The sequence below is a fragment of the Nyctibius grandis genome, chromosome 3, assembly GCF_013368605.1.
Source record: "Nyctibius grandis isolate bNycGra1 chromosome 3, bNycGra1.pri, whole genome shotgun sequence".
NCBI classification, from domain to species: Eukaryota; Metazoa; Chordata; class Aves; order Nyctibiiformes; family Nyctibiidae; genus Nyctibius; species Nyctibius grandis.
Genome location: NC_090660.1, coordinates 90237781 through 90262712, shown reverse-complemented (window position 1 = coordinate 90262712; position 24932 = coordinate 90237781). Strand labels below are relative to the sequence as shown.

At 35.1% G+C, this 24932-nt stretch overlaps 1 protein-coding gene across 3 annotated transcripts in view; it reads right to left on the bottom strand.

Annotated features, from left to right (window-relative positions):
- CSMD3 (CUB and Sushi multiple domains 3) overlaps nucleotides 1-24932 on the bottom strand; it is a 790297-nt gene that overhangs the window by 477367 nt on the left and 287998 nt on the right. Inside the window, exons 7-9 of one of the 3 annotated variants that reach the window (XM_068397267.1) lie at nucleotides 20455-20763; nucleotides 6246-6323; nucleotides 1051-1138 (exon numbers count right to left, since the gene is read on the bottom strand). In XM_068397267.1, the coding sequence (XP_068253368.1) occupies nucleotides 1051-1138; nucleotides 6246-6323; nucleotides 20455-20763 (475 nt within the window). The remainder of the gene's footprint in view (nucleotides 1-1050; nucleotides 1139-6245; nucleotides 6324-20454; nucleotides 20764-24932) is intronic. The other 2 variants (XM_068397268.1, XM_068397269.1) reach the window with 2 other exon arrangements.

Sequence of the window (24932 nt, the reverse complement as noted above, 5' to 3'; positions counted from 1 at the left end):
CTTAATCCTTTTTAGTATGTGATGAAATGAATGTTCAACAATTGAAAAAGAAACAGTTCAGGAACTCAGATGGACAAGAGATTAAAACTAATTCAAAACAATTTCAAGAAGTGATTATATATGTGTCTATTCATACAATACATCAGCCACTGCTGTTACTGACAGTAGGAGTCATATATGATCACTGAGAAAAAAACAGAAAGTTTTGAAAAAGTATTGCAAACTATTTTTTTCTTACAAGATAAGGAATTTGAAAGATAGCTGAGAAAGGAGGAGGAAAATGGGCTAAAATTCGAGTTTAAGTTAAATAAAAAAAAGCAGGAATAGATCACTGGCAGCGTATAATTCTTTGATTCTTTGGATTCTTCCTAGAAACATTCGAAAAAGCCAGCAAGGAATAAAATGTAAAAACTTGCGAAAAATTAAGTACAACTTTTAGTTCTGATTTTATTTTTTTAATACAGTAATACTATACATTACCAATTTGGTATGTATCAAAATTAATTAAAATAATAATCTACATTAAGAGTGCTAAACCACTTTGAGGACTACTAAGGAAATACACCTGCATGTATCAAACTTCTGGATTCCTGAAAAACGTGCTGTACAAAATACAATACTCTCTATTAGATTACAACAAATATTTCTATAATAATATCTGAAACCTTTTCTCTGAGGTTTTATTGTTCTTTTTGTATTGCATTTGATTTTGCTTTTTCCTTCACAAAAACCTCTAGTACTACATATATGTTTAATATTTATAAATCTAACACAGTATTTACATGAGAAAATTATTTTAGCTTACCTTCAATCCAATTTTTGCCAGATTATCAGAGAGATATGCTCTCTTCCAAGTAGGTGTTTTATCTTATCCACATACTAAGTACAAGCTATATTGCACTACATAATTTTATACAGAATTCTATTTCACTTTTTACTGAGAAGTTCAATTTTGAAAGAGGAGCTCAACAACAGCAATAAATTTTTAACATATACGTTTTCTAAGTTCAGTATTAGAGAAATGATACAATGGCAAGGTTTATATTTTACCTAAAATCTGAGCCTATCCGTTTTCCATTTTCTGGTTCTCCAGGATCTGGACACAAATTGGATGCCTGTTTAATACCTCCCTCATTTACTGAAAAAAAAAAAAAAAAAAAAAAGAGATAAAATGATACAGTTTTTAGGAAATACAGAGTTAAGCAATTAACAAATATTGAAAAGTACATTATTGGCATTTTACATCCTTTAAAACAGATTTTCTACGTAATATAATCACCCATACAATCTCTAGTTTTGATACATAAGTTTCTCCTCCCTCTAATAAGCAAAGCATGTATTTTCTATTTGTTTTTTTTTTTTCAAAAAAATAACACAAGTTTTTTATAAGTTGTACTAAACAGCTATTTCCTTTACTTGTAATATTATTGAACCCTTATGGAAATATTATTACTATTCCTTTATAAACATTAACTTTTAATGGAGTGTTCATCAAGTTTAGGGCTGTAAGATTTTACTCTGAACATAATTTAATAAATGTCATCTCCACTAAGAACTGACCTTTTCTCCTTGAATTATAATAAAACTTGAATGTGTAGGCTTATGCTGAGAGAATTGTCCTTAATCAGTATTGAAAATGCAGATATCCTGCAAATACAGTGATCTGAAGGTAAACTCAAAATGCCAGCTTGATTTGCATATATTTATCTTACAATAAACTGAAATGGATCTTCAGAGAGAAACTTCCTGTGAACCTTTCAGTGTGTTTTTTCAGAAATTTCTATGTAGCAATCTAGCCCTCTGTGTATTCAACTACCTCTTCACTCATTTTTTTTTCAATGCATTATATACTTTCTTGTAATTTTTACAGTTTGCAAAAGTATATCTCACAAAAATAATTTTAAGCCAAAATAATTCCATTAATTTTGTATTTAATTTTTGAAGAAGCTAATTGAACCAGGAGGTAGCAGTTCGCCCAGTTTCCCCAAAAAAATATTAGCAAAGGAGGTTGCTCTGCTATTACTTGGTAAATTCATGGCCCAATAAAAGAATATTTTTTTCAAAAATACAAGTTGACATGAAACCAAGAGATTTATAGTAAGCAAAAAGAGACTTTCACTTTTATTCATTTTTATTCCTGAGGAACTAGGCTAATGGATTTGCAGTATTAGATTTTAACCTTCCTTTAAAGAGAAAGTTTTCATATAATTAGGTTAATCACATTACATTGTAAATTGAAAGTACCCAAATAAAAATATGTAGTTTCTAGCTATACTTCTAAAGGGTGTTCATTAAATTTCAGCTCTGAATGATGGACAACAACATTCAGAATACTTGTGGTTTTTCCCTTCCTTGAAATTTGTCTTCTTACACACACAGAAAGGGAAGAATTGGTCTGCTACTCCTGAGGAAGTCAAAAGCCAAATGAAAATGTTGCAGAGGATTAAAAGGAAAATGTCTCAACTTAGCACACTGCTCAAAAAACCTATCATCAAGCTCATCCCCTGTCTACTGGAACCACAGTATTTATCCTCCTCTGCCCCAAAAGAGCTGTACCATGTCCAAGGTTGTTCTAATAGCAAACAAAGGCAATCTTTGTTCATCTGCATCTCTATGCTCAGGGGACTTTGAGGCCAGGACGGTTCTTCCTTAGAGTCTATCCGTATTACCAGGTTTCAGTCTTTTCCTCCCACCATACTTGTAGGTGTTATGAAATCATATTAGCTGTAGAAACCCAAGTTCTTGCTAGTGTTGGAATATATATCTCTCTGGCTATTACAATTCCATAACTTGCATTTCACAAGGCCTTCTAGTAGGAACTTGTTGGATGAGCATTTAGAATAAACTCTCTTTGAAATATTTGGGTGCTTTTATATAGTTCCAAAGCCTATATCAAGAGATGAGAAATTCAGAATCATCATAAGCAGCCCAGATATATATATAGAAAAGACCTTAAAACTTTGTGTAGACAGTTAAGACTCACTGACTGCACGAAGAGAAAGGAAGTATACTTCAGAACGAGTAGGGACAAAGACACCTTCTCATTTTTGTGACAGTCTGTTAACTTTTCTGACATTAAACTTATGTTAAAACTATAGCTAGAAAGTTATTCAGGATGCCTGGTAATAATATTAATAAAATTAAAATCATATGGTGCCATTTTGGGGCTGTATCATGTATCTATGCACACAGAAGAAATCCTTTACTATAAAAAAATAAAGTGAAAATATTATTTAAACAGAACTATTTCTATTTATTTTAATTCATGTTTTAATATTTCAAATAATTATTTTATTTTTGTACACTTTATTTCCCCATACACAGGTAATAGAGTGAATATTCATATAAAAAATAATATTCTACTGGATTTCAAAGCACAAGAACTATTATATACTTCAATTTCTACCAAAAATGGAAGATTGAAAATCCTATTGTTTCTTGACATCTTCCTTATAAAGTCCCGTTCTTAAAAATACCCTGTGAAATGGATTTTTAAATGATAAATTATGGATTTATTAATATTAATGAATAAAAATATAAAGGCTTGTGTTAAGAAATAGAATCATTACAGTGACAAAATTTAAATGAGATACACCACAGTAAAAATACAGAAGGAAAACTTATAAGTAGAGGTCATTAAACTGATTTCTGATTTGAACCCAAATCAGAAATGCGTTTAAGCACGAACTTAAATCAATTCTGATTTCTGTTAAGTATTTTGCAAAAAATAAATGCACATTTTATTATTTTTGTATTGATGTTACTTTTCCAGACACAATGCTTGATTTTTCAGTCTACTAAAATACGGCTCTATATAGTTCCCCAGATATCTACCTACCTACCTACCTACCTACCTACCTACGTATCTATCCATCTATCCATCCATCCATCCTACTATCATCTATCTCTCTATCAATCTTTGTTTATTTGTTTGTTTGTTTTACACCCCAGATAGTCATATGACAATAAGCAATGAAAGGGTTTATTGTAGTAAATTAAAGGCTCCTCTAGGGAAAGCATTCATTCATATTCTGGTCATGAAACTGGGAGCAAGAAATTCCAGAGTTCTAATCTAGATTGAACTAGGTTCCCCAATCATTTTTTTTTGTTAATCTCAACACTTGAAAAATGAAGTTGATGAATACTTGTTTCAAAGTATATCGTCATATCAAATATTATAATTCTGGCTTTACTATGTGCAAATCACCTATGCATTAGTATTGAATGTTATATACTTAATACATTCAAAAAAGCAAAATAGAGAAAAGATATACACGTGAAAAATTTTAGATGGTAATTTCTAAAGACATTGCTAATACAAGGCATAATGTAAAATAGGTATTGACTTATCTTATTTCCACTAACAGCTGAATGGTGGTTATCCTTTTTTTTTTAAAAGGAACCTATCTGTCATTGTAATACAAGCACAGAACAAGCTGAGGCCACACTGGGAATTTTATCTTAAGTCAACAAGTAAATACATAGGCTTTTAATGAAATACTGCCTCTTTAATTTTCTCAGCTACCAAAGTGAGTAGCTAACCAAATGCTAGATTGAAATATAAAATCTTAGTTATCTATTTCTGACAACATTATGATCCCTAAAGGTACAAATCATCAAGATTTTCACCTTCACATATTACTGACTCATATAGGTAATCTACTCTGCATAACAAATAAAACAAGATACAGAAGTTTTCAGCTTTACATAGACTACCATAACATATGAAATTACATTAAAAATTTCAAAAATATATTGGTAAATTTCACCACTAATTTGGTAACAATCACATTTAGATATCATAAGTGTCTGGTACTTCACTATAAATATGCAATTCCTATTACTGTTTATATAGTGGAGTATTTAATGATTTGTGAAAAATAAGTTTATAAAGAAACAATCTCTTTTATCAGCCATTGTACTATTCTCATTTGTAACTATAAAAGCACAGATGGACCATCAAGCAGAGACCTCAGGGATATACCTTATAAACAATACTGTAATTATTTTATTGTTATTTCTTGTTGTATAATCAGTCTACTTTCCAGTCACCGAATGTACATAAAAAGAATACTTGTTTTTAAATATCTTAATACAAAGTTTTCAAATAAACCAGAAATGCCTTACAGAACTACTTAGGTGATGGCAGTTTACAGAGAAGTTGAATATGGCAATACGCTACATTATAAAAACTGAAGTGTGTTTTGCTTTATTTTTCTTACTTGGTAAACATTAAAGGGTCTCGCTGCTTGAAGATACCCTTTTACAAAAAAATCACGTCTAATATGTTGACAATTTAAAATCTGAAACTGAAAAATGCATTAAAAGTTATGCCAATGCACCCTGCAAAATCCTGGAAACTGGATCCATCATGGACATTTTAAACAAAAAATTAGTGCAAATGTGTCCAACCTAAGGAGCTTCGAAAGCAAGTCCTTTCACTCCTGTGAAGAATAATGAAATGTAGTATAGGCATATTAGACATAGGCTAAGCAGTTAGTCCCTCTATATTTTAACCAATTACTTCTAAATATTTAAAATGGAGTTCTAGTCCAATAAAGAACTCTATGAAAATGGCACATTCTTTTGCAAAAGATATCCTCTTTAATGTAGTTAGAGTCATACGTGTTTATGTTAGAGAGTTGCCTGACTCCTCCTTATGAGTTAATCAGGACTCGGTCCTGTAAGATGCCGAGCACTTTCAGTTTCTTTTTCTGTAATTAAAATTGAAGGCACTAAGCATCTCCAGAGTTTTTAAAACCACAGTTAGTTAATCAGTTCGAAATGTCAAATCTAATAAAGAAAAAGGCATTTCAGAAAGTGACCTCATGTGCGTTGCTTGAAAAAAATATGTGGTTGCACATTTGTAAATGAGGATAGGCTTTGGTTTGTGTAGCTTTTTGCTGCTAGTACTAGTTTTCAATTAAAATAACATATATCCTGTTCACAGCTAAGATTTCAGCTGACACCTGGGAGGCTGAATATTTATTTCTTTGTAAATACTGCAAATTTAATGTGAAATTACTGACAAAATAACATGTCATTCTACAATGCCAGATTTATAGAAAGCCTGCCTTTAGAGTAGAACCATATTTAAAAGTTCACCATGCAGACTGAAGAAACAGATTTAAGTCGGTTATATTATCAGAAATACATACACAATTTTGAAAACACACAAACAACACAGACAGCACAAACTTCACTCTTGCACTAGAAAAAAAGTAACAAAAAAGGAGTACACTCACAGATAGAAAACTTGTTGCTGTTGTCTTTCCCTGGAAACAATTTAAATCCTCTAGATTTAAAATCTATGGCCTTTTTCACTAGTTAAAAAAACAAACAAAAACATGTATCAGGCAATACAGTCTAAAATATTTCATTTCATTTGACAAATTTTTTCATGGAAGTATATACAAATTAGAGTACCGGCTACCTAATAACTCATATTGTATACCTTTGTTGGAAAACAATTTACAAAAACAGGTATTGAGACCAATTTGTGCACCTGACAAAGGAAAGAAATAAGATTTGTAACTTAATTTTCTTCCACATAACCAAGAAAAAAAATTATGGCCAAAAGTGTTTATTTCCATGCACCATGTAGTTGTGTAAAACATTGTCACACATTTATGGAACCTGGAAAATGAAAAGATTGATAGATAGGTTTGCTCTAAAACAGTTGAACAGTGGAATCTTATCTGGTGTTTCTTCTGTATTAAGAAACAGTAGAATAGTAGTGCTTATCCCCCGCTCCCTCAATTAAAAAAAAAAGAAAAAAGTACAGAATACTGTCATATCTGCCAACTGAAAAGTCAGCAACCTTTAAAAACAGATACTATGACTTTTTAAACAGCTGATTATTTGTGAAGTTTTAATTCAATTATTCTTCCCAGTGACAGAGAATTTAAAAGGAAAAAAAGTCATCCATGACATTTTATTGAAAGCACACTGAAATCCAATATATATGCTCAGATCTGAATTTCATAAGCATCCAAGCAATACAAGTCATATATTAATCCACATATATTCTGAAAAGTTTAGTTGGCAGTAGAAATGCCAACATATTTCTTGACAACTTGTTTTGCCTGTTACTTCAGATTCTAAAATTTACATTAAAAGTAAGTATTACATTTGGGAAAAAGACAAAACAGAGGCAACAGCTAAAAAATTACAATGTTTTAGTAGACAAAAAGTCCTTCTAAAAGGAACACATTGGAATACATTCTCAAGATCTATAGGCACCCAGATTACCTCCCTGTTGTGTTAGTATCTCCTCTAGTTGTTTTCAAAATCTACGTTAGCTATGTTCTTAGATTTAGTATGGAAGAATAATTTTTATTCAGGAAATACTGAGATTTTATTATCTGTGTTTAGTTTACACGGACAAAACAGAAATATTTTGATCATAAATAAAACACTGCATTATTAAATTAAGCACACCAGGATAATTTTCTGTTTTAACTACAGAGGTTTGGATACAAAAAAATGAAATACAGTCTACTGTTCTGCTGTCGGTTCTGCAGCTGGTCCTTGCTTGAAAATTGTTATTTCCAAAATGTGATATAGAAGGTAGTTGGCTCCCATCTCATCCCTAAGCCCAGTGATGAACTATTTGTGTAAAAGACCTTATTTTGGGCTGGCTTTGTGATAAATGGCTTTTGTTAATCCAGGCAAACCATGTGGTCTCAAGATATTTTTGAAACAAAACAACGAATAAAAAGAGAGTAAACCCAAAATTTAATAGATATCAAAAGGTAAGAGAGAATAAAGCAAAAACTGCACAAGAAATTTTTTCTTTCGGTCATTAAACTAAGTGCTTCTTTTCACCAATACACTCTGCCAGTAAGCAATGAACCATACATAAAAAATATACCTTCTAAAAAAATTTTTAGGTACATTATACTCAAGTGACTTCATAGATTAGGTAGATATATTTAAAAACTATATGGAACAACATGTTGTATGTTGGCTACAAGCAACTACTGCTGATGAAGACAGCAAGGATTAAAGGAACTAGGTCTGAACTAGCCCGAGAAGAGAGACAGTACATCATCAAAGAATTTTTCAGCACCTGTTAACTTCTTATACAAAATCAATGAATAGTCAAAGAAAGCCTTACATGAGGCGTAAATAACGAAGTAGCAAAATGCCATTGATGTTAGTAAATAAAAATTGTTATTGCCACACACAAGAGCAGAACAAGATTCAGGAGAAAATAACATACTATTAAGAAAGACAATTTATAGGATAGATATAGGACATGATGATAAATATTTTTACACTTCTGATGGAAGAGACCATACTTTCTTCTGAGACAGAGGCTTTTATCTCAAGAGGCAAAATGTAAATTTCCTTGTGCATCATCATAATGTAACCTGTAAACATTGCTAATGGTTCTGGGAAATATGTTATTTGCAGAAGTATAACATATCTCTTGTGACAAAATAAAATATTTTAATTTTTTTTTAAAATCCTAATACTGCAAGCTCCCCTCCCTCCCCCAAATTAATTGAGGTCCATAAGAAATTCTGTCCTCTGTGGAAGTCATGGTCTCAATCTTCACACAGTAGAGCCATAGTGGAATAACAGTAATGTTCTCTCATCATTGTGTTAGATTTCTAAGATGCTATTTCTACATAAATATGGATGTGGGAGTATAGCTGTAAGCTTCTTCTGGCCTTCTCTGAACATCTGTGTAAAATAATGCCTCATGAATCAGAAGATAGGCCTAGCTATTCTTCCAACACCTAAGTAAAGTGGGAGTGAGCCTGAATACGTTATCTCAGGTGCCAGGATGGGTTTAAATACTTGCATTAGGGAGATGTTTGTTGGATTTTTTTCAGAAATCATCATAACAACACATTAAAGAAAGAAGACTGGTTTGGGTTTTTTGTTCGTTTCTACTCATCCTCAAACACCTGAATGGCATATCTATAGTTTATGTACACAATAGAGTTCACAAGATCTAAGGTGGAACTGAAAATCGTTACAAGAGTGTCCTGGTGAGCACACTATTTCAAAAAATCAGAGATTTTTATAACTATTTGTATCACTTTGCCAGGGCTGTTAAATACTATTAGGAAAGCAAGCAACTCAAGATCTCTGAAGCATCCTTACACTACAAGAGAAGAATTTTACTTTTAACTAGGTTTTGTATGTTGATTTATTGAACAGTATTTTCTGAATACACTGTGAAGGAGTAGTTATGGAGGTATATTTGGTCCATCACTAAACTATGTGTCATGTTGCATATGCATCTACATACATAAAAACAACTCCACCATCACCAAAAAATCTCATCCCTAAAACACAATAAATACATTCTTTAATACTTGGTAAACTAGGCGTTATTTACACATGTCAATGTGGAAACGAGTGACGAAAATGGTAACAGTTCAAAACCAGTTTTAGCATCCTGAGAGCTACATGAGATGCAAATTTCCAGAAGGAAAATTTGCTTCTACAATATGGAAGCATCAGCACATATAGCCATGTGAAAGATGTGTTTAAAACACTGACAACCCACAAATTCATGTTTTTATTTTAGTTATGCAACAGCATTTATGTAAAGAAATTCTCCAGCTTGTCTTGTCTATGTTTTGTAAACTTTTAAACCAAGTATAAAGTACATTCAAAATGCTGACAACTACACCACCACCATTCTATGCAGAACAGGCACTCAGGCTGCATTACTACAAGTAACCATACAGAGTATTCACCATGGAAACTTGAGCCTCTTCTGACCTTATATACTTCTTTCCTTGGCTGCAGTTCAAAGCAGTTCAAACACTGAAACAGCCCTTCCCCTCTCCTGAATCTTTCTTACATTATATTCACTACCACTCAGCTGATGAAGAACAACATTATACTATCAAAGCCGTTATTTCAAGACTGCACTTACAGCCCTCCTTAAATGACAGCTGCAGAAATGTAATATTATGTAAAAAAAAAGACAGTAGAGCTCTTATTTGACTGTACCTAAATGTTTGTATTGCATATACATAAATGCTCATATAACATGCTTCAGAAAATATGTAATATCTCTGGAAATAAAGGGAAGATTTTGTGCCTCCTCACAATCTCTATATTCTTCTGTTTCTCATCTTTGACATTTATTTAAAGTCAATTGCAAAGGATTCTTCTTGATAATGTCTGAAACAAAAATATCTGTTAAAAGAAATTCTGGTTCAAAGTCTTTGAGACTGTATTTTCTCAAGGTCCTTTTTTTTTTTCCTTTTTTTCCACAAGACTGAGAGAGAAAAGTTAATCTTTCCTTTGAATTTGCATTCTCAAAATTCTTCACACCACATTATTATTTAGAAAACAGAAATCAATACCCATAAATCAATACCATTTGTTTACTTTACTTTGGGTCCAGATGTCAGGGAACACAAGCTGACATTAAAAACACTTGTAGATTCGGAACTACATGATCTTCTGCAATAAGTATATTTGCTGGATTTATGTTATCCTAGAAATAATGAATAATTATCTCATTAACTGCTTTCTGAAGAGACAGAAGACTTTTTTTTTGTAATACAGTGTAGAGCTGATTCTGACTGGTGCAGAACCAGTAATTCACTGATTATTCAAGAACTTCAATATCTTATGGTGACAGAATTTACTTGCAGCAGCTTCTATTTCTAATGACAGAAACAGGAGTCTAATATGCTCTGAACTTCCAACATTTGGTTCTTATGTGCAGATGTGCCAAATAAATCACGTATGATACTTCCAGCTCATCTTGGGCATAGGTCTAATTCATTGTATTTCCTCTAGAAATTGATCTACATGCACAGCACATGCACAGCCTGATTGCATTGAACTTACTGCTCATGCCCAGGTCAGCTCCATTTTTTTTTTTCATATACTTCATATTCACTACGTCTGTGATGCAACTAGTTATCCAGAATTTCCAAACTCTGACAACACATGTGCTAGATATCCAGATATCTTCAGGATCACCACTTCAAGGGATTGCACAAATGTGGGGGGGGGGGGGGCGGGGAAGATGTAGCAACTTATTTAGTTTTTAGGTGATGACACTTTAGGCTCCAGAAATTTACATTAAAAATCTCTAAACCTCTATTTCCCAAATAAACTTCACTGTGACCCAAAACACTGACTGATGTAGCACTGTCTTCTAGAGTCTTTCTACACCTTAAAAGTTGGCATTAGAGGACATGAATTTTCATCAGTTTTTGTAGTAGAGCACCAACTGCATAGATTAATGTTTTCTTAAATATGAAGAACCATTAAGAAGATGAGTAGACTATAAAGTGGTGAACTATCCACTTTTCGTACTATTTCATTTTTTGCTTTTTACATGAGCTGATCTTAGCTTCTTTTTTACTATTCCCCCCCTACCCCTGCGCTTTCAACCCTAAAGTGCCCTGGTCAAAGCAGATTGTACAGAAGATTTATACTTCAAATTACAGCTGCTACTGCATTACTGTACCAAATTACTGCACCAAATTACTGCACTGTATACTTAATTACTGCACTAATATAATGCATTAGCACAACGCATAACAAATATATTGTTCTTGATCCTACAATATTTTAAACATGATATGCTGGTGGACAATAAATTGAACCACTAAAATAGTGAAAACGACTTTTTGAATCCTTGCTAAAAGTAGAGATGTTTAAACACAGTTACTGCTCATTACTATATAGTAAATAGATAAAATTATATTTCCTTTCAGGGATCTTAGTTTTGCTGAGAGAGGCTCTATTTTAGTGTTACCTCACAGTCAAAAAGTTTTATTCAGAATGGAAGAAACTGTAAATGAGAACAAATGTAAAATTCTCTCCATAAAATGAAGTGCTCTGATAGTTCAATGAACATAATTGTATACTTAACAAAAAATGTCATAGGCATACGATTCTAACCCAATGTGTGCATTTCATGTTTATATTAAAATTTAATGTATTTTGATTTTATTTTGATATGATGCATTTCCATTTTAATTGTGCAACTTCTCAGGTTCATTTTTTATCCATAGACAAAAACCTATGATAATTTTCAGAGAGCAGTATGATATAAGCTATGTGTAATTTAAATTAGAAAATTTGAAAATTTCTCATTGGGTTCTTATCTCAGTTAAAAATACACTGATAAGCCACTGAATGGAAAAAAAACCCTCCTCTTCTCTTGACTGAAAAGTATGATTAACATGGAGCAGAACCAGAAGTTTGTTACTGTGCTATGCCATTTGTCAACAAAATTGTATGTGGAGCCCTCTCATTTTACAATATTTTCATTAAAATTTATAAAAATATTTTACTTCCTTAGGTAAGTCCCAATTAATATAAAGAATAACTTTGTAAAATAAAGTAATGCAATAATGAGACGAACAATGTAAAATCAGTCAGAAAATGTATTGATAAAACATAATTATTTTTATACAAGTTACAGGTGTGTATACATATATAGGTTATTCCATACATTGATATTGGACTAAGAAGGATGAGGAAATATAGTTAGTTTACACAGATGGTCTTCAAAATGGTCAAAATTACAGTTTTTCTACTGTATTCTACATTATATGTATCTCAAATTTCTCTACATTGGAAAAAGTTATTTAAAAGAAAGCAAGTATGGTTAATAAGTATCTTTTTAAAGTAATGTATAATTGTACTAATGAGAAATTGTTTTTTATACTCTAACAGCAATGTATTTGATTTATGCTAACATACTGTGGTCAAAATAAGAAAACCTGAATTACAGAGGGAAAGACAAATATCAATTATATAAGTAAACATGTATAATATAATGAAGAACACTTAAGAACTGCAGGAACTTCAAGAAAAATAAATAAAAGGAACATGTTAGGAGAATAAAATTGACAGGCAAGTATAAGGAGCAATAATTCAACTAAAACATTAACACAATTCATTTCTTGAAATCAGTATGACTGATTTTCTTTTTCTGTTTCTTCCGGAATAATCACGCTGGACTTGACTATTGGATGAAAACTGATCTCCTTTCCTATGACTTCTTTGAAGTGGGAAGATGTCAAGAAGCTTAGGTCGTCCTTATCAGCTTTTCTCTAACAAAAATCTTTAAATTAATAAACCATGGGTTATAGAGTTCATCCACCAAACAGAACATATCTATGTGGAGAGGGGCTTTTTACAAGGGCAACTAGTGACACGACAAGCGGCAATGGTTTTAAACTGAAAGAGAGTAGATTTAGATTAGATATTAGGAAGAAATTCTTTACTGTGAGGGTGGTGAGACACTGGCACAGGTTGCCCAGTGAAGCTGTGGATGCCCCTCCCTGGCAGTGTTTAAGGCCAGGTTGGATGAGGCTTTGAGCAAGCTGGTCTAGAGGAAAGGTGTCCCTGCCTGTGGCAAGGGGGTTGGAACTAGGTGATCTTTAAGGTCCCTTCCAACCCAAACCATTCTATGATTCTATGATTCTATGAGTCTATGTGTACTTCCATATTAAAATGAACATGAAAAGAAAAGAAAAGAAAAGAAAAGAAAAGAAAAGAAAAGAAAAGAAAAGAAAAGAAAAGAAAAGAAAAGAAAAGAAAAGAAAAGAACAGCATAGAATAGTTCAGCTGGAAGGGACCTACAAGGATCATCTAGTCCAACTGCCTGACCACTTCAGGGCTGACCAAAAGTTAAAGCATATTATTAAGGACACTGTCCAAATGCCTCTTAGCATTCGGACATATGCTTCTCAGCACATCTTTAGACAGTACGAGTATGCTATAAAAGCACTCACAAGAAAAGGTTCTAAAATATCTCTCATGATGTTTGCATATACTGAAATAAAAATCCTACAGGCCTTAGAAAGAAAAGATAGAGTTGATATGAATTATAAAACAATTCAGTAGCACTAACAACATTACTAAACTCTGAATTCTTAGTATATGAAACATAGTAGAAAAGATAAATAATGTCAGATTATCCTCTACTAATGTAGATATGATCAAGCTAAGAGTACTTAAATACTTAAAGAGAAAATAAACAAGGGAAAAAAAATCACATTTAATTTCCTTCCTGATTTCACATCTGAAGAAGATAGATCATATTAGAAACTGTGATTGTAGTATCCACACGAATTGATACTGAATGCTTGGCCTTTGAAGCTTCTAGATTTAACTGAATGGAAGTGGTTAGGGACCTCCTTTTTTTCCCCTGCTTCTGAGTAGAGGAAGAGATACACTTTCAGGAGTTCGAGCACTTGGTTTCATTAGAACTCAGGACCCAAAAGATGCTATGTTTCTCTTCCAGCTGTCATATCTAAATATATTTTTCACTAGCGTATCAAGCTGCATCTTGAAAGTAAGGTTTTCACCCTTCATCTACTCCCTACTTCTACCAGAAGGCTTCATCATTCCAATAACAAGAACTCTTCTTGCTCCTCTCCCTAATGTACCTATTTATATGTTATATACTCATTTGTTCTTATTTAATTTCTCCACGTACTGGCATTCACTTCCTGAAACATGTACCCTTTCATCCTGTCTTATATTTTCTTTTTTAAAGTGGGATGATCAGAACAATGTAACACCATTATAGTTCTTTTATTCATCTGATTCACTCTGAATTCTTTCTGATAAAGGAACTATAACCATGTACAGTATTCCTCATGAGATCTCACTGCTGCTTTATAAAATGATACTTGTATTTCCCTGCCTCTAATGGAAGTATTTCACCAAATGTGTCTAGGCTTCCTTTTTGCTCTCTTAAATAGTCAGAACACAAAATCTTCTCCTCTTATGTGATTTCCAACAAATAAGCTTAGAGAAGATATTCTTCAGCCAGTCTTTGACACAACCTACAATTATTGTTGAAGTCCAGATAGTAAGTGTGGTAGACTAATTTACACCTAGCAGTTTAATTTTAGATAGGTAGAGACCTCTAGTTCTCTCTATACAACTCTTTTATACATACACTTAAAAAAAAAAAAACTGTTTAGGAAACAAAACAGTATTGTTACTGTTTACTCATTCTGAAAGATTTTATTCACAGAACAATCCTATGGAAGCCAACAGTACAACTCTTCTATAGTTATCATTTTGCATCAGTGTTAATGTAACATAAAACAGCACTATTCTGATCTCACTAGTAACATTCTCAAAAAAGCCTACAGTGAGGACTACATGTACAGTACGTTTTTGCCATTTAAAGACACATATATATGATAAAGTAAGTTTCAGTAAATTATATTTAATATATTAATTTTTATCTTTTCAAGTATTAATTTGCATAAATTTAAGACTATAATTCTTAAATTATGATCAAGAGCACAGGAAACTATATTTCAAAAGTAAAAACTAATTTTTAATATCTATTTAATAGAGAAAGAATTTTAAAAATAATTTACATAAACTTCTCAAGTAGCTCTTATATACAGTTCCATGGTAATTTAATATGCAGGGCAAGACAAGTAGTTTTTTATTCTTGCAGGGAATGATGAGGGAAGAAACAGGAAGAGACAGAAGATCAATACCTGGCTCCGAGACTAGTGTCACGAGCAGAATTTTGGGGTTTTTGATCACAGGTCAATCTACAGGACACCAGGTCTGCTGGCAACAGATGAGGTACACCTGTCTCAAAAGGGGAAAAGGACTCATCAAAAGAGCTCTAAACTAGTATTGAAGGGGGAAGGGGATAAAACCAGGCTCACTAGAGATAAGCCTGGAGGCGGCACGCCAATGTTTGTGGGATGGTGTGCTAGTGAGGTCCTTCAGTCTGCAGTCTCAGTGGAGGCAGGAGATGAAAAGCCATGTGGCAGCAGAGACACAAGGGTTATTGATGGGTTAGAAACCACAGAAGTGCCTGAAAATGGTCATGCAAGAATTAGGGCTTCTCCCCTCACAAAGGTGGCAGGATCCAACTGGAGTGCATTTACAACAATGCACACAGCACGGGCAACAAACAGGAAGAGCTGGAAGCCCTTGTGCAGTAGGAAAACTATGACATAGCTGCCATCACAGAAACATGATGGGGATGACTTGCACAACTGAAGAGCTGCAATGGACAGCTATAAACTCTTCAGAAGGGATAGGCAAGGTAGGAGAGGCAGTGGGGTGGCCCTGTATGTTAGGGAGTGTTTTGATCGTCTAGAGCTTGAGGATGGTGATTGATAGAGTTGAGTGTTTATGGGCAAGAATCAGGGCGAAGGCCAACAAGGCAGATATCATGGTGGGAGTCTGTTATAGACCACCCAACCAGGATGAAGAGGCAGACGAAATATTCTATAAGCAGCTGGGGGGAGTCTCATGATCAGTAGCCCTTATTCTTATGGGGGACGTCAACTTACTAGATGTCCACTGGAAATGCAATAGAGCACAGAGGAAACAGTCTTGGAGGTTCCTGGAGTGTGTGAAAGATAACTTCCTGACACAGCTGGTCAGTGAGACAACTAGGGAAGGTGTCCCACTGGACCTGTTGTTTGTGAACAGAGAACAGCTTGTAGGTGATGTGATGGTTGAAAGCCGCCTTAGGCATAGCAATCATGAAATGACAGAGTTTTCAATTCTTGGAGAAGTAAGGAGGAGGGTCAGCAGAACTGCCACCTGGGCCTGTTTAGGAGCCTGGTTGACAGGGTCCCTTGGGAGGCAGTCCTGAAGGGCAAAGGAGTCCAGGAAGGTTGGACACTCTTCAAGGAAGCAAACTTAAAGGTGCAGGAGAAGGCTGTCCCCATGTGCCAAAAGACAAGATGTCAGGGAAGAAGACTGGCCTGGTTGAACAGAGAGCTTTGGCTGGAACTTAGGAAAAAAAAGGAGAGTTTATGAGCTTTAGAAAAGGGGTGGGCAACCCAGGAGGACTACAAGTTGACTGGAGGTTAGCAAATGTGATGCCCATCTACAAGAAGGGACAGAAGGAGGATCTGGGGAACTCTAGGCCTGTGAGTCTGACCTCAGTGTCAGAGAAGGTTATGGAGCAGACCATCCTGAGCGCCATCACATGACAGGTACAGGACAACCAGGCGATCAGACCCAGTCAGCATGGGTTTATGAAAGACAGGTCCTGCTTGACTAACCTGATCTCCTTCTATGGCAAGATGACCCTCTTAGTAGATGAGGGAAAGGCTGTGGATGTTGTCTACCTAGACTTTAGTAAAGCCTTTGACACTGTTTCCCACAGCATTTACGTGGAGAAACTGACTGGTCATGGCTTGGACAGACATACTCTTTGCTGGGTAAAAAACTGGCTGGATGGTCAAACCCAAAGAGGTGTGAATGGACTCAAATCCAGTTGGCAGCCTGTCACAAGTGGTGTTCCCCAGGGCTCAGTATTGGGACGAGTTCTCTTTAATATCTTTGTCAACGATCTGGATGAGGGGATCGAGTGCACCCTCAGTAAGTTTGCAGATGACACCAAGTTGGGCAGGTGTGTTGATCTGATTGAGGGTAGGAAGGCTCTGCAGAGGGATCTCGACAGGCTGGATCGATGGGCTGAGACCTACTGTATGAGGTTCAACAAGGCTAAGTGTCGGGTCCTGCAGCTGGGTCACAACAACCCCATGCAATGCTACAGGCTGGGGGGAAAGTAGCTGGAAAGCTGTCTGGCAGGAAAGGACCCGGGGATGTTGATCAACAGCCAGCTGAATGTGAGTCAGCAGTGTGCCCAGGTGGCCAAGGCGGCCAACACCATCCTGGATTGTATCAGAAATACTGTGGCCAGCAGGACTAGGGAATGATCGTCCCTCTGTACTCACCACTGGTGAGGCTGCACCTAGAATACTGTGTTCAGTTTTGGGCCCCTCACTACAAGAAAGACATTGAGGTGCTGGGAGCGAGTCCAAAGAAGGGCAATGAAGCTTGTGAAGGGTCTAGAGCACAAGTCTTATGAGGAGTGGCTGAGAGAACTGGGGTTGTTTAGCCTGGAGAAAAGGAGGCTGAGGGGAGACCTCATCAGTCTTTACATCTACCTGAAAGGAGGTTGTAGTGAGGTGGGTGTCAGTCTCTTCTAAGTGGCAAGTGATAGGACGTGAGTAAATGGCCTCAAGTTGTGCCAGGGGAGGTTTAGATTGGATATTAGGAAAAATTTCTTCACTGAAAGGTTTATCAAACATTGGAACAGGCTGCCCAGGGAAGTGGTGGAGTCATCATCCCTGGAGGTATTTAAAAGACGTGTAGGTATGGTGCTTAGGGACATGGTTTAGTGGTGGACTTGGCAGTGTTAGGTTAACGGTTGGACTTGAACTTAAAGATCCTTTTCAACCAAAATGATTCCATGATTCTATGCTTCTGTGGATATTTCATTGTCAAAGAGAGGCTAAAATACTTCAATAGAAACCTACAGGAAACTCCATAGAAACACCTGTGGGATATCTCCCCATAATGGAAGTTTCTTCAAGTCAATTAACAATAATCTCATATTCACAAAAATTCCTTGAAAATATGTCTGTGTCTTTCTAATGAGGAATACTTTATGGAAGACTATTACAGGTTATTTAATGAAGGTCAATATTATATATTTTCATGGCTATTATAAGTAAACTATAAAATATTAGTGTTAGCCAAGCAAAAATGGTAATTTTTTACTTAGTATATGAATACCCACTCTAATAGCACACACATGTGCACTCTTCTGTGAGTATGATATAGTGAAAAAAAAATTAAAAGATTTTGTATAAAGAATGCTAGCAAAATCAGAACTTTAAATGTGGCATGAGAGAATAAACCACACACAGAACTAACTATGGGTTTTCTTCTCCAGTAAGGTCTATACAAGACTGATTTCACTGTGTGTGGGTTGTGATACCTTTTAGTACCTGTGGTACTACTTTAATATGTGATAAATAAGCACCATAACATTAATTTAGCAGTATCTTGGTCTCTAACTTTTTCTTTCTTTCATAATGTAAGTTTTAGCACTTTAATATGAAAAGTAATTCTGAAGTATGTGCCTTAACTATATCTTATATTAAAGGATAGGTCAGAGAAGAAAAGGACAGAGAGAAAACAGTAGAGAGGACATTGTAGTGTAAAGATTACAAACAGAAGATGGAAGAAACTGTATGTATATCACAAATGCTACCCAATTTAACCACCAAATTAGTACATTATCATGTCTTTAAATTAGGAGAGATTATTAAGGCCTTCAGATAATCCCTCATAACTGAAAATAAGCCTGTTTTTTTAACTTGACCAAAGATGTTCTGAAGTGAATGCATAGCCACACAACCAGTACAAACCAAACTCTATTAATTATTTTATACCAGTTGATAACCATGAAAAAGCTTCAGCTTTCTGCTGAAATTAATAAAAATGAAACATAATAGTTGTTTAATGATTTCTCTTTCTTATGTAAACCAAACACAGTGCTTGTTTTTTAGTTATCCTACTTAAATTACATGTTTTAAAATTCTGTAGAACTGCAGCTCTGCCGCTTCAAAAGGTATTAGTAAATGAAGATACAATAACTTATACTAGGAGACTCTCTGATCCAGTAGGACAACAGATTACAATCTGAAGTTGTCTTTACAAAATATCAACCATATAATGAGACTTCTACAAATTGCTTGTGCTATAAAAGATGTTCCTCCTCTGCATATTTATGTTTATAAATTCTTCATGTACAATAGATTCACGCAAAACAATGGATTAGCACACAATAAAAATTAAAAATTTGTAATAAATAGTATTCAACAACATGAACCTGCAAAATTAAGCTGCTCCTTACCTGGACTTGTGTATATGTAAAAACATACCACATGCAATTTGTTTCTGAATATTTATGCTGGTTAAATGAAGACATTCCAGCATTGTTTCTCAGCCTCATGTTTCAGATATTGTCATTTACCTTTTAACACAATAAATAATGCCTTGTTTATACTTCAAATGTTGTTCATTATTAGTACATTAGCATGTCGTTTAAATCATCTGAATATAGAAACATATCAAATCTTTAGCTTTACTACTTTAATACTTGCAACTGAATTCCCTAGTGTTCTAAACTTTGCTTCATTCATTGATTTCATGTTTGATAGAATAAATAGTACAAATGTTTTAAAAAGCCAAAATTTTCTTAAGACTTAAGCAGAAGGGAGATGGTTACAACTGCATCACTGATTAGTTTAGAACAAAGCAGCTATTTATGCTATAGTTGATTATGTCTAAACACATATGCAGAATAGATTAATATTTTAATCTCAATTCTCTAAACTTTAATCAGATCTCACACTAGGTTTGATAGTGAAGTATAATGATATAAGCTATAAAGTGGCATCAAAAGAAAATTCCTTATCTTTCCCTTTTGTCTTTTCATAAATCAAATTAATTTAAATCACTATGACAATATTATTATTAATTTCATTTTTCCATCTGGCTACCCCACTAGAACTGAATTTTAAGCAGATTTAATCACTTTCCTGTTTGGTCCAATTACATTTCCTGAATGGATAACTGACTTTTCACTTTTAATTTATACAAAATATTTTTCTGCAACTACATGGGCAGAAGTAAAATAATATCCAATACCTCTATGAGTAACAACTGCAAGTTCTTTAGTTCTTTCTATCTGCTCAGCATTTCTTGGGCATCTTCTTGTGCTTTGTATATTTGCTTGATGAAGGGAGAGTGCTTCCTTGGAAGTGGCCGACTCCAGAATTGATTTTCTTATATTCATAGCTTGCACTTGTTGCTCTTCAGAAGGTTGTCTATAGGTGGTCACTGCACTGGGTACAGCAACATCAGCAGATGTGCTAGCAACAGTAATAGCACCAGTAGTGGCCGCAATACGCTCCTCTAACTCACCAGTGGAGGCAGTTTTGATCAAAGTGGAAGAACCTGTGGGACACACAGTAGCACTGGATGCTAACTTTTTCTTTTGAATTATGTTTTCCTGATCAACCTAAAAGATTAAATTTCCCTCTGTTTAACATAGTAAAGACAACTGACGTGAAAAGAAGAAAGTCAATATGCTTTACTTAAAAACTTGAAGTAATCAGAACATTTTTTTAGTGCTAGTGAACACTTTGTAATTTCAGTGATATTACACGCTTAGTTTTAAATCTCAGCAAAAGCTTATAGTATAAACTTTTGTACCAGTCAGAGTGACAGCATATAATTTCCACTCCTGCAAACTCAGTCCTGAAAGCAGCATAGCTAGAGCAAACTACACAGCTTTATCATTAAAAAGGACCCCATGTGTAGAAAAGTGATAACCACCCTATCAAGGAGCACTACAGCAGCATTATATAGCAACCTAGGTAGCAGGCGAAGCTTCCATACTCCAACTGTTAATAATGCTACCAAATGCGTTCATACGCTTGATTGTTTTCATCAAAGCTTGACAGGGCTCTAAAAGCTCATTTAGACTTGATACAAGGCCAAGGGTAGATGAATAGTAAAAGGTACACATTTAAAGAAAAAATCTAAGCATAATTACATCTACTTGATATTGGACAAAGACTGCATCTGTGATTCTCTTTTTGCTCTGATTCCTGTAATAGGCCAAATCATTTTGCTCAAAAAAACCCACTCACAAAATGTTTGATGAGTTAAAAAATTGTCCATGCACTGCTTGTGAAAATATTAAATTAATATTTCTAACTTGTCTAGTAGCTAAAATATATAACCCATGTGGGAATTTTTAATATTTTATTAACCTTTTCACCCTTCCCCATTCCCCAGATTTGGCTGCAAAGGTTTGGAAGCCAAGTGTCTCACCTGTGCGCATTTAGAACATCTAACACAGTAGCAACTCCGTTGTGACTGGAACGAATAAATGACTGGGCAATGCATAATAAAAAATTTGCATAAACAAAGTCGAAGTAGCATTAACTGTACTATGTTGTACTAGTATCTTTAAAACATGGCTTTTTTATTCCGTAAGAATGATTAAGATGCTCTTGAACAGTCATTCAAACAGTAATATTCCACATTTCTCTTTTTATTTCTGAGCTGTCCTCTCACACAGACTTTGAGACTTGTCCTTTAAGTGTAGTGGGTGATGACAGGATGGAAACAAACCAGAGCTTTTGCTCTGTTATAAGAACCTATACACTAGAGAACGGAAATAAGGCTCCCAAAGGAACTGAGCAGTGTATTACACCTTTCGTGTGCAAGGCATATCAAATCTCTTGACAGAATTATCATATGTACTGTATAAATAAATGGAACATATTCTAATGTCAAAAATACTCAGTCTTGCTAATAAAGTCTCTTTTGTTTACTGCAGAAATTTTAGGCTGAAAATGTTTTATTTTGCTATACTACGAAAAAAATATTACCATAACAAAATACTTATGCATTATACAGACAACTAATAGGGCTGCTATGGGTACATATTTTTACTATCTTACATTAAATGTCTTAATATCTGTTCTGCAGTATAGCACTTCTAAATCACAGAATCACAGAATCACAGATTCAACCAGGTTGGAAGAGACCTCTGGGATCATCGAGTCCAACCATTGCCCTTACACCACCATGTCAACTAGACCATGGCACTAAGTGCCATGTCCAGTCTTTTCTTAAACACATCCAGAGATGGTGACTCCACCACCTCCCTGGGCAGCCCATTCCAATGTCTAATGACCCTTTCTGGAAAGAAATTCTTCCTGATGTCCAACCTGAACCTCCCCTGGCGAAGCTTGAGGCTATATCCTCTTGTCCTATCGCTAGTTGCCTGGGAGAAGAGGCCAACTCCCACTTCACTACAACCTCCCTTCAGGTAGTTGTAGACTGCAATAAGGTCACCTCGGAGCCTCCTCTTCTCCAGGCTAAACAACCCCAGCTCCCTCAGCCATTCCTCATAGGTCAGACCCTCCAGACCCTTCACCAGCTTGGTCGCCCTCCTCTGGACTCACTCCAACACCTCAACGTCTTTCTTGAAGTGCGGGGCCCAGAACTGAACACAGTACTCAAGATGCGGCTTCACCAGTGCCGAGTAGAGAAGGACGATCACTTCCCTAGACTGGCTGGCTACACTATTCCTACTAGAGGCCAGGATGCCATTGGCCTTCTTGGCCACCTGGGCACACTGCTGGCTCATGTTTAGCTGGCTGTCGATCAGCACCCCCAGGTCTCTTTCCACCGGGCCGCTTTCTAACCACTCTTCCCCCAGCCTGTAGAGCTGCATGGGGTTGTTGTGGCCGAAGTGTAAGACCCAGCACTTGTTCTTTTTGAACCTCATGCTGTTGGTCTCGGCCCATCTATCTAACCTGTCCAAATCCCTCTGAAGGGCCTTCCTACCCTCCAGCAGATTGACACTGCCACCCAGCTTGGTGTCATCTGCAGATTTACTGAGGGTGCACTCAATCCCTACGTCTAGATCATACAGTGGTGGTTTCCCCTGCAAAACTAAACAACCTTAAAAGCACCAGGTAAGACTCTGGGTTTACTACTTACTGTCCTATGATGACAGCAGTATAAGGAACTAAAATAGACCTAGACACGTTTTATTCCTTGTTTTAGAATAAAAGAAGAAAATTGTCACAACAATGAATAACACCAAAAGACTAGACTAGTTATGATCCAGGGTACAATAAATTTTACAGACTGGTATCAAGATTAAAACACAGAAAATACAAGTACATGGTCAAGAGATATTTTTGAACAGGATAATGTTAGCTAAAACTAAGAAAATTTATTGCATGTTACATAGCCACCACTATTTAAGGAAAATGTATGTGGAAGCGTCTTTTATCATGCAAGAAAATGTACAAGAACAGGCAATCATATGCTCCCAATATCAAGCTCAAAGCAAAACTATATTCAGAATCTCAGACAAACGACATGTTATCTCCTAGTACTTTAAAGATGCACAGCACTTTAAATTAAAACAAGAGAAATTTAATCTCAAAAGAAAAAAGAAAGAAAATTATGCTTACTTAAATCTTCAAAGCTTATACATTGAAAAGTACTATACTACTATGATATATACTACTATGATACAGAGGCAACTTTCAAGCAAAACACCTAAATTGTTAGGCTTCCACATCCACTTACACTGCAAAAAAGCACTGATGCAGATCAGTAAAAGGTAAACAGCGTGATGTGATTTACACAGAAGATTTTAAGACAAAATTAATGGTAAGTATTAGCTACTGCATAGAATAGATACATTCATGTTTATCTAAATATCATTTATAACCTGTAAAAGCATGAACTTTACTGTCTTAGCATCTATGAAAACTAGTTTAGACCAATTGAAACACCTATGTTGTATAGGCAATGTAACATACTCTCCACTTCAGTCACCTGCAGTCAAATTTGACAAATATGCAAATTCAGTTTGTCAAAGAGCCTATTTTAAAAATTGTAATTTCCTATATGATACAACTTCCCTCGCCCTGCCCCCTTCCATTATTTTCCCTTAATATTCTGGTAAAAAAAAATAAAGATAAAAAAAGAGGACAAACTAGCTGTGAAAAATGGTACAAGAAGTAAGAAAGGAAGACTGATGTCTACTGTTTGGATAAAGTTTAAACCAACAATTTTCAGTCAGCTGAAGTCAACTCAGAGGTAGGTCATAACTTCAAATTCACAATCAGCAACTGAGAAAATCTGAGGCTTGAGAAACTACCAGGCTGCACCATGGGATGAAGCAATAAGGATATGGAGGCAAGAAGAGTAATTATTGCTTGGGGCATGTGTTCACAAAGAAAGGGAACCTGACCAGCCCAGACTAAAGCAGTCTGAGACCTACTAGACTGGACAACCATTTCTCTAAGTGACACCCTGTGGATGAAGAACAGATTAAAATCAGTAAAACTGAGGACCTTTCATGTGTAAAATTAGCCTGCTTAGGTGAGGAAAAATTTGAAGCAGTATCTACACATAAAAATTCTCAACTATGTAGAAGTGGAAGGACATCAAGCTGATGATCTACAGAGCAATTCAGTTCTGAAAACTAGTCTGAATGAACCACTACTCAAAAGTGTTGTAACTACTAAAACTTCGGATAATGCAAACATATGGAAGACCCATAAGCCTTTCTATTTATATAGGAG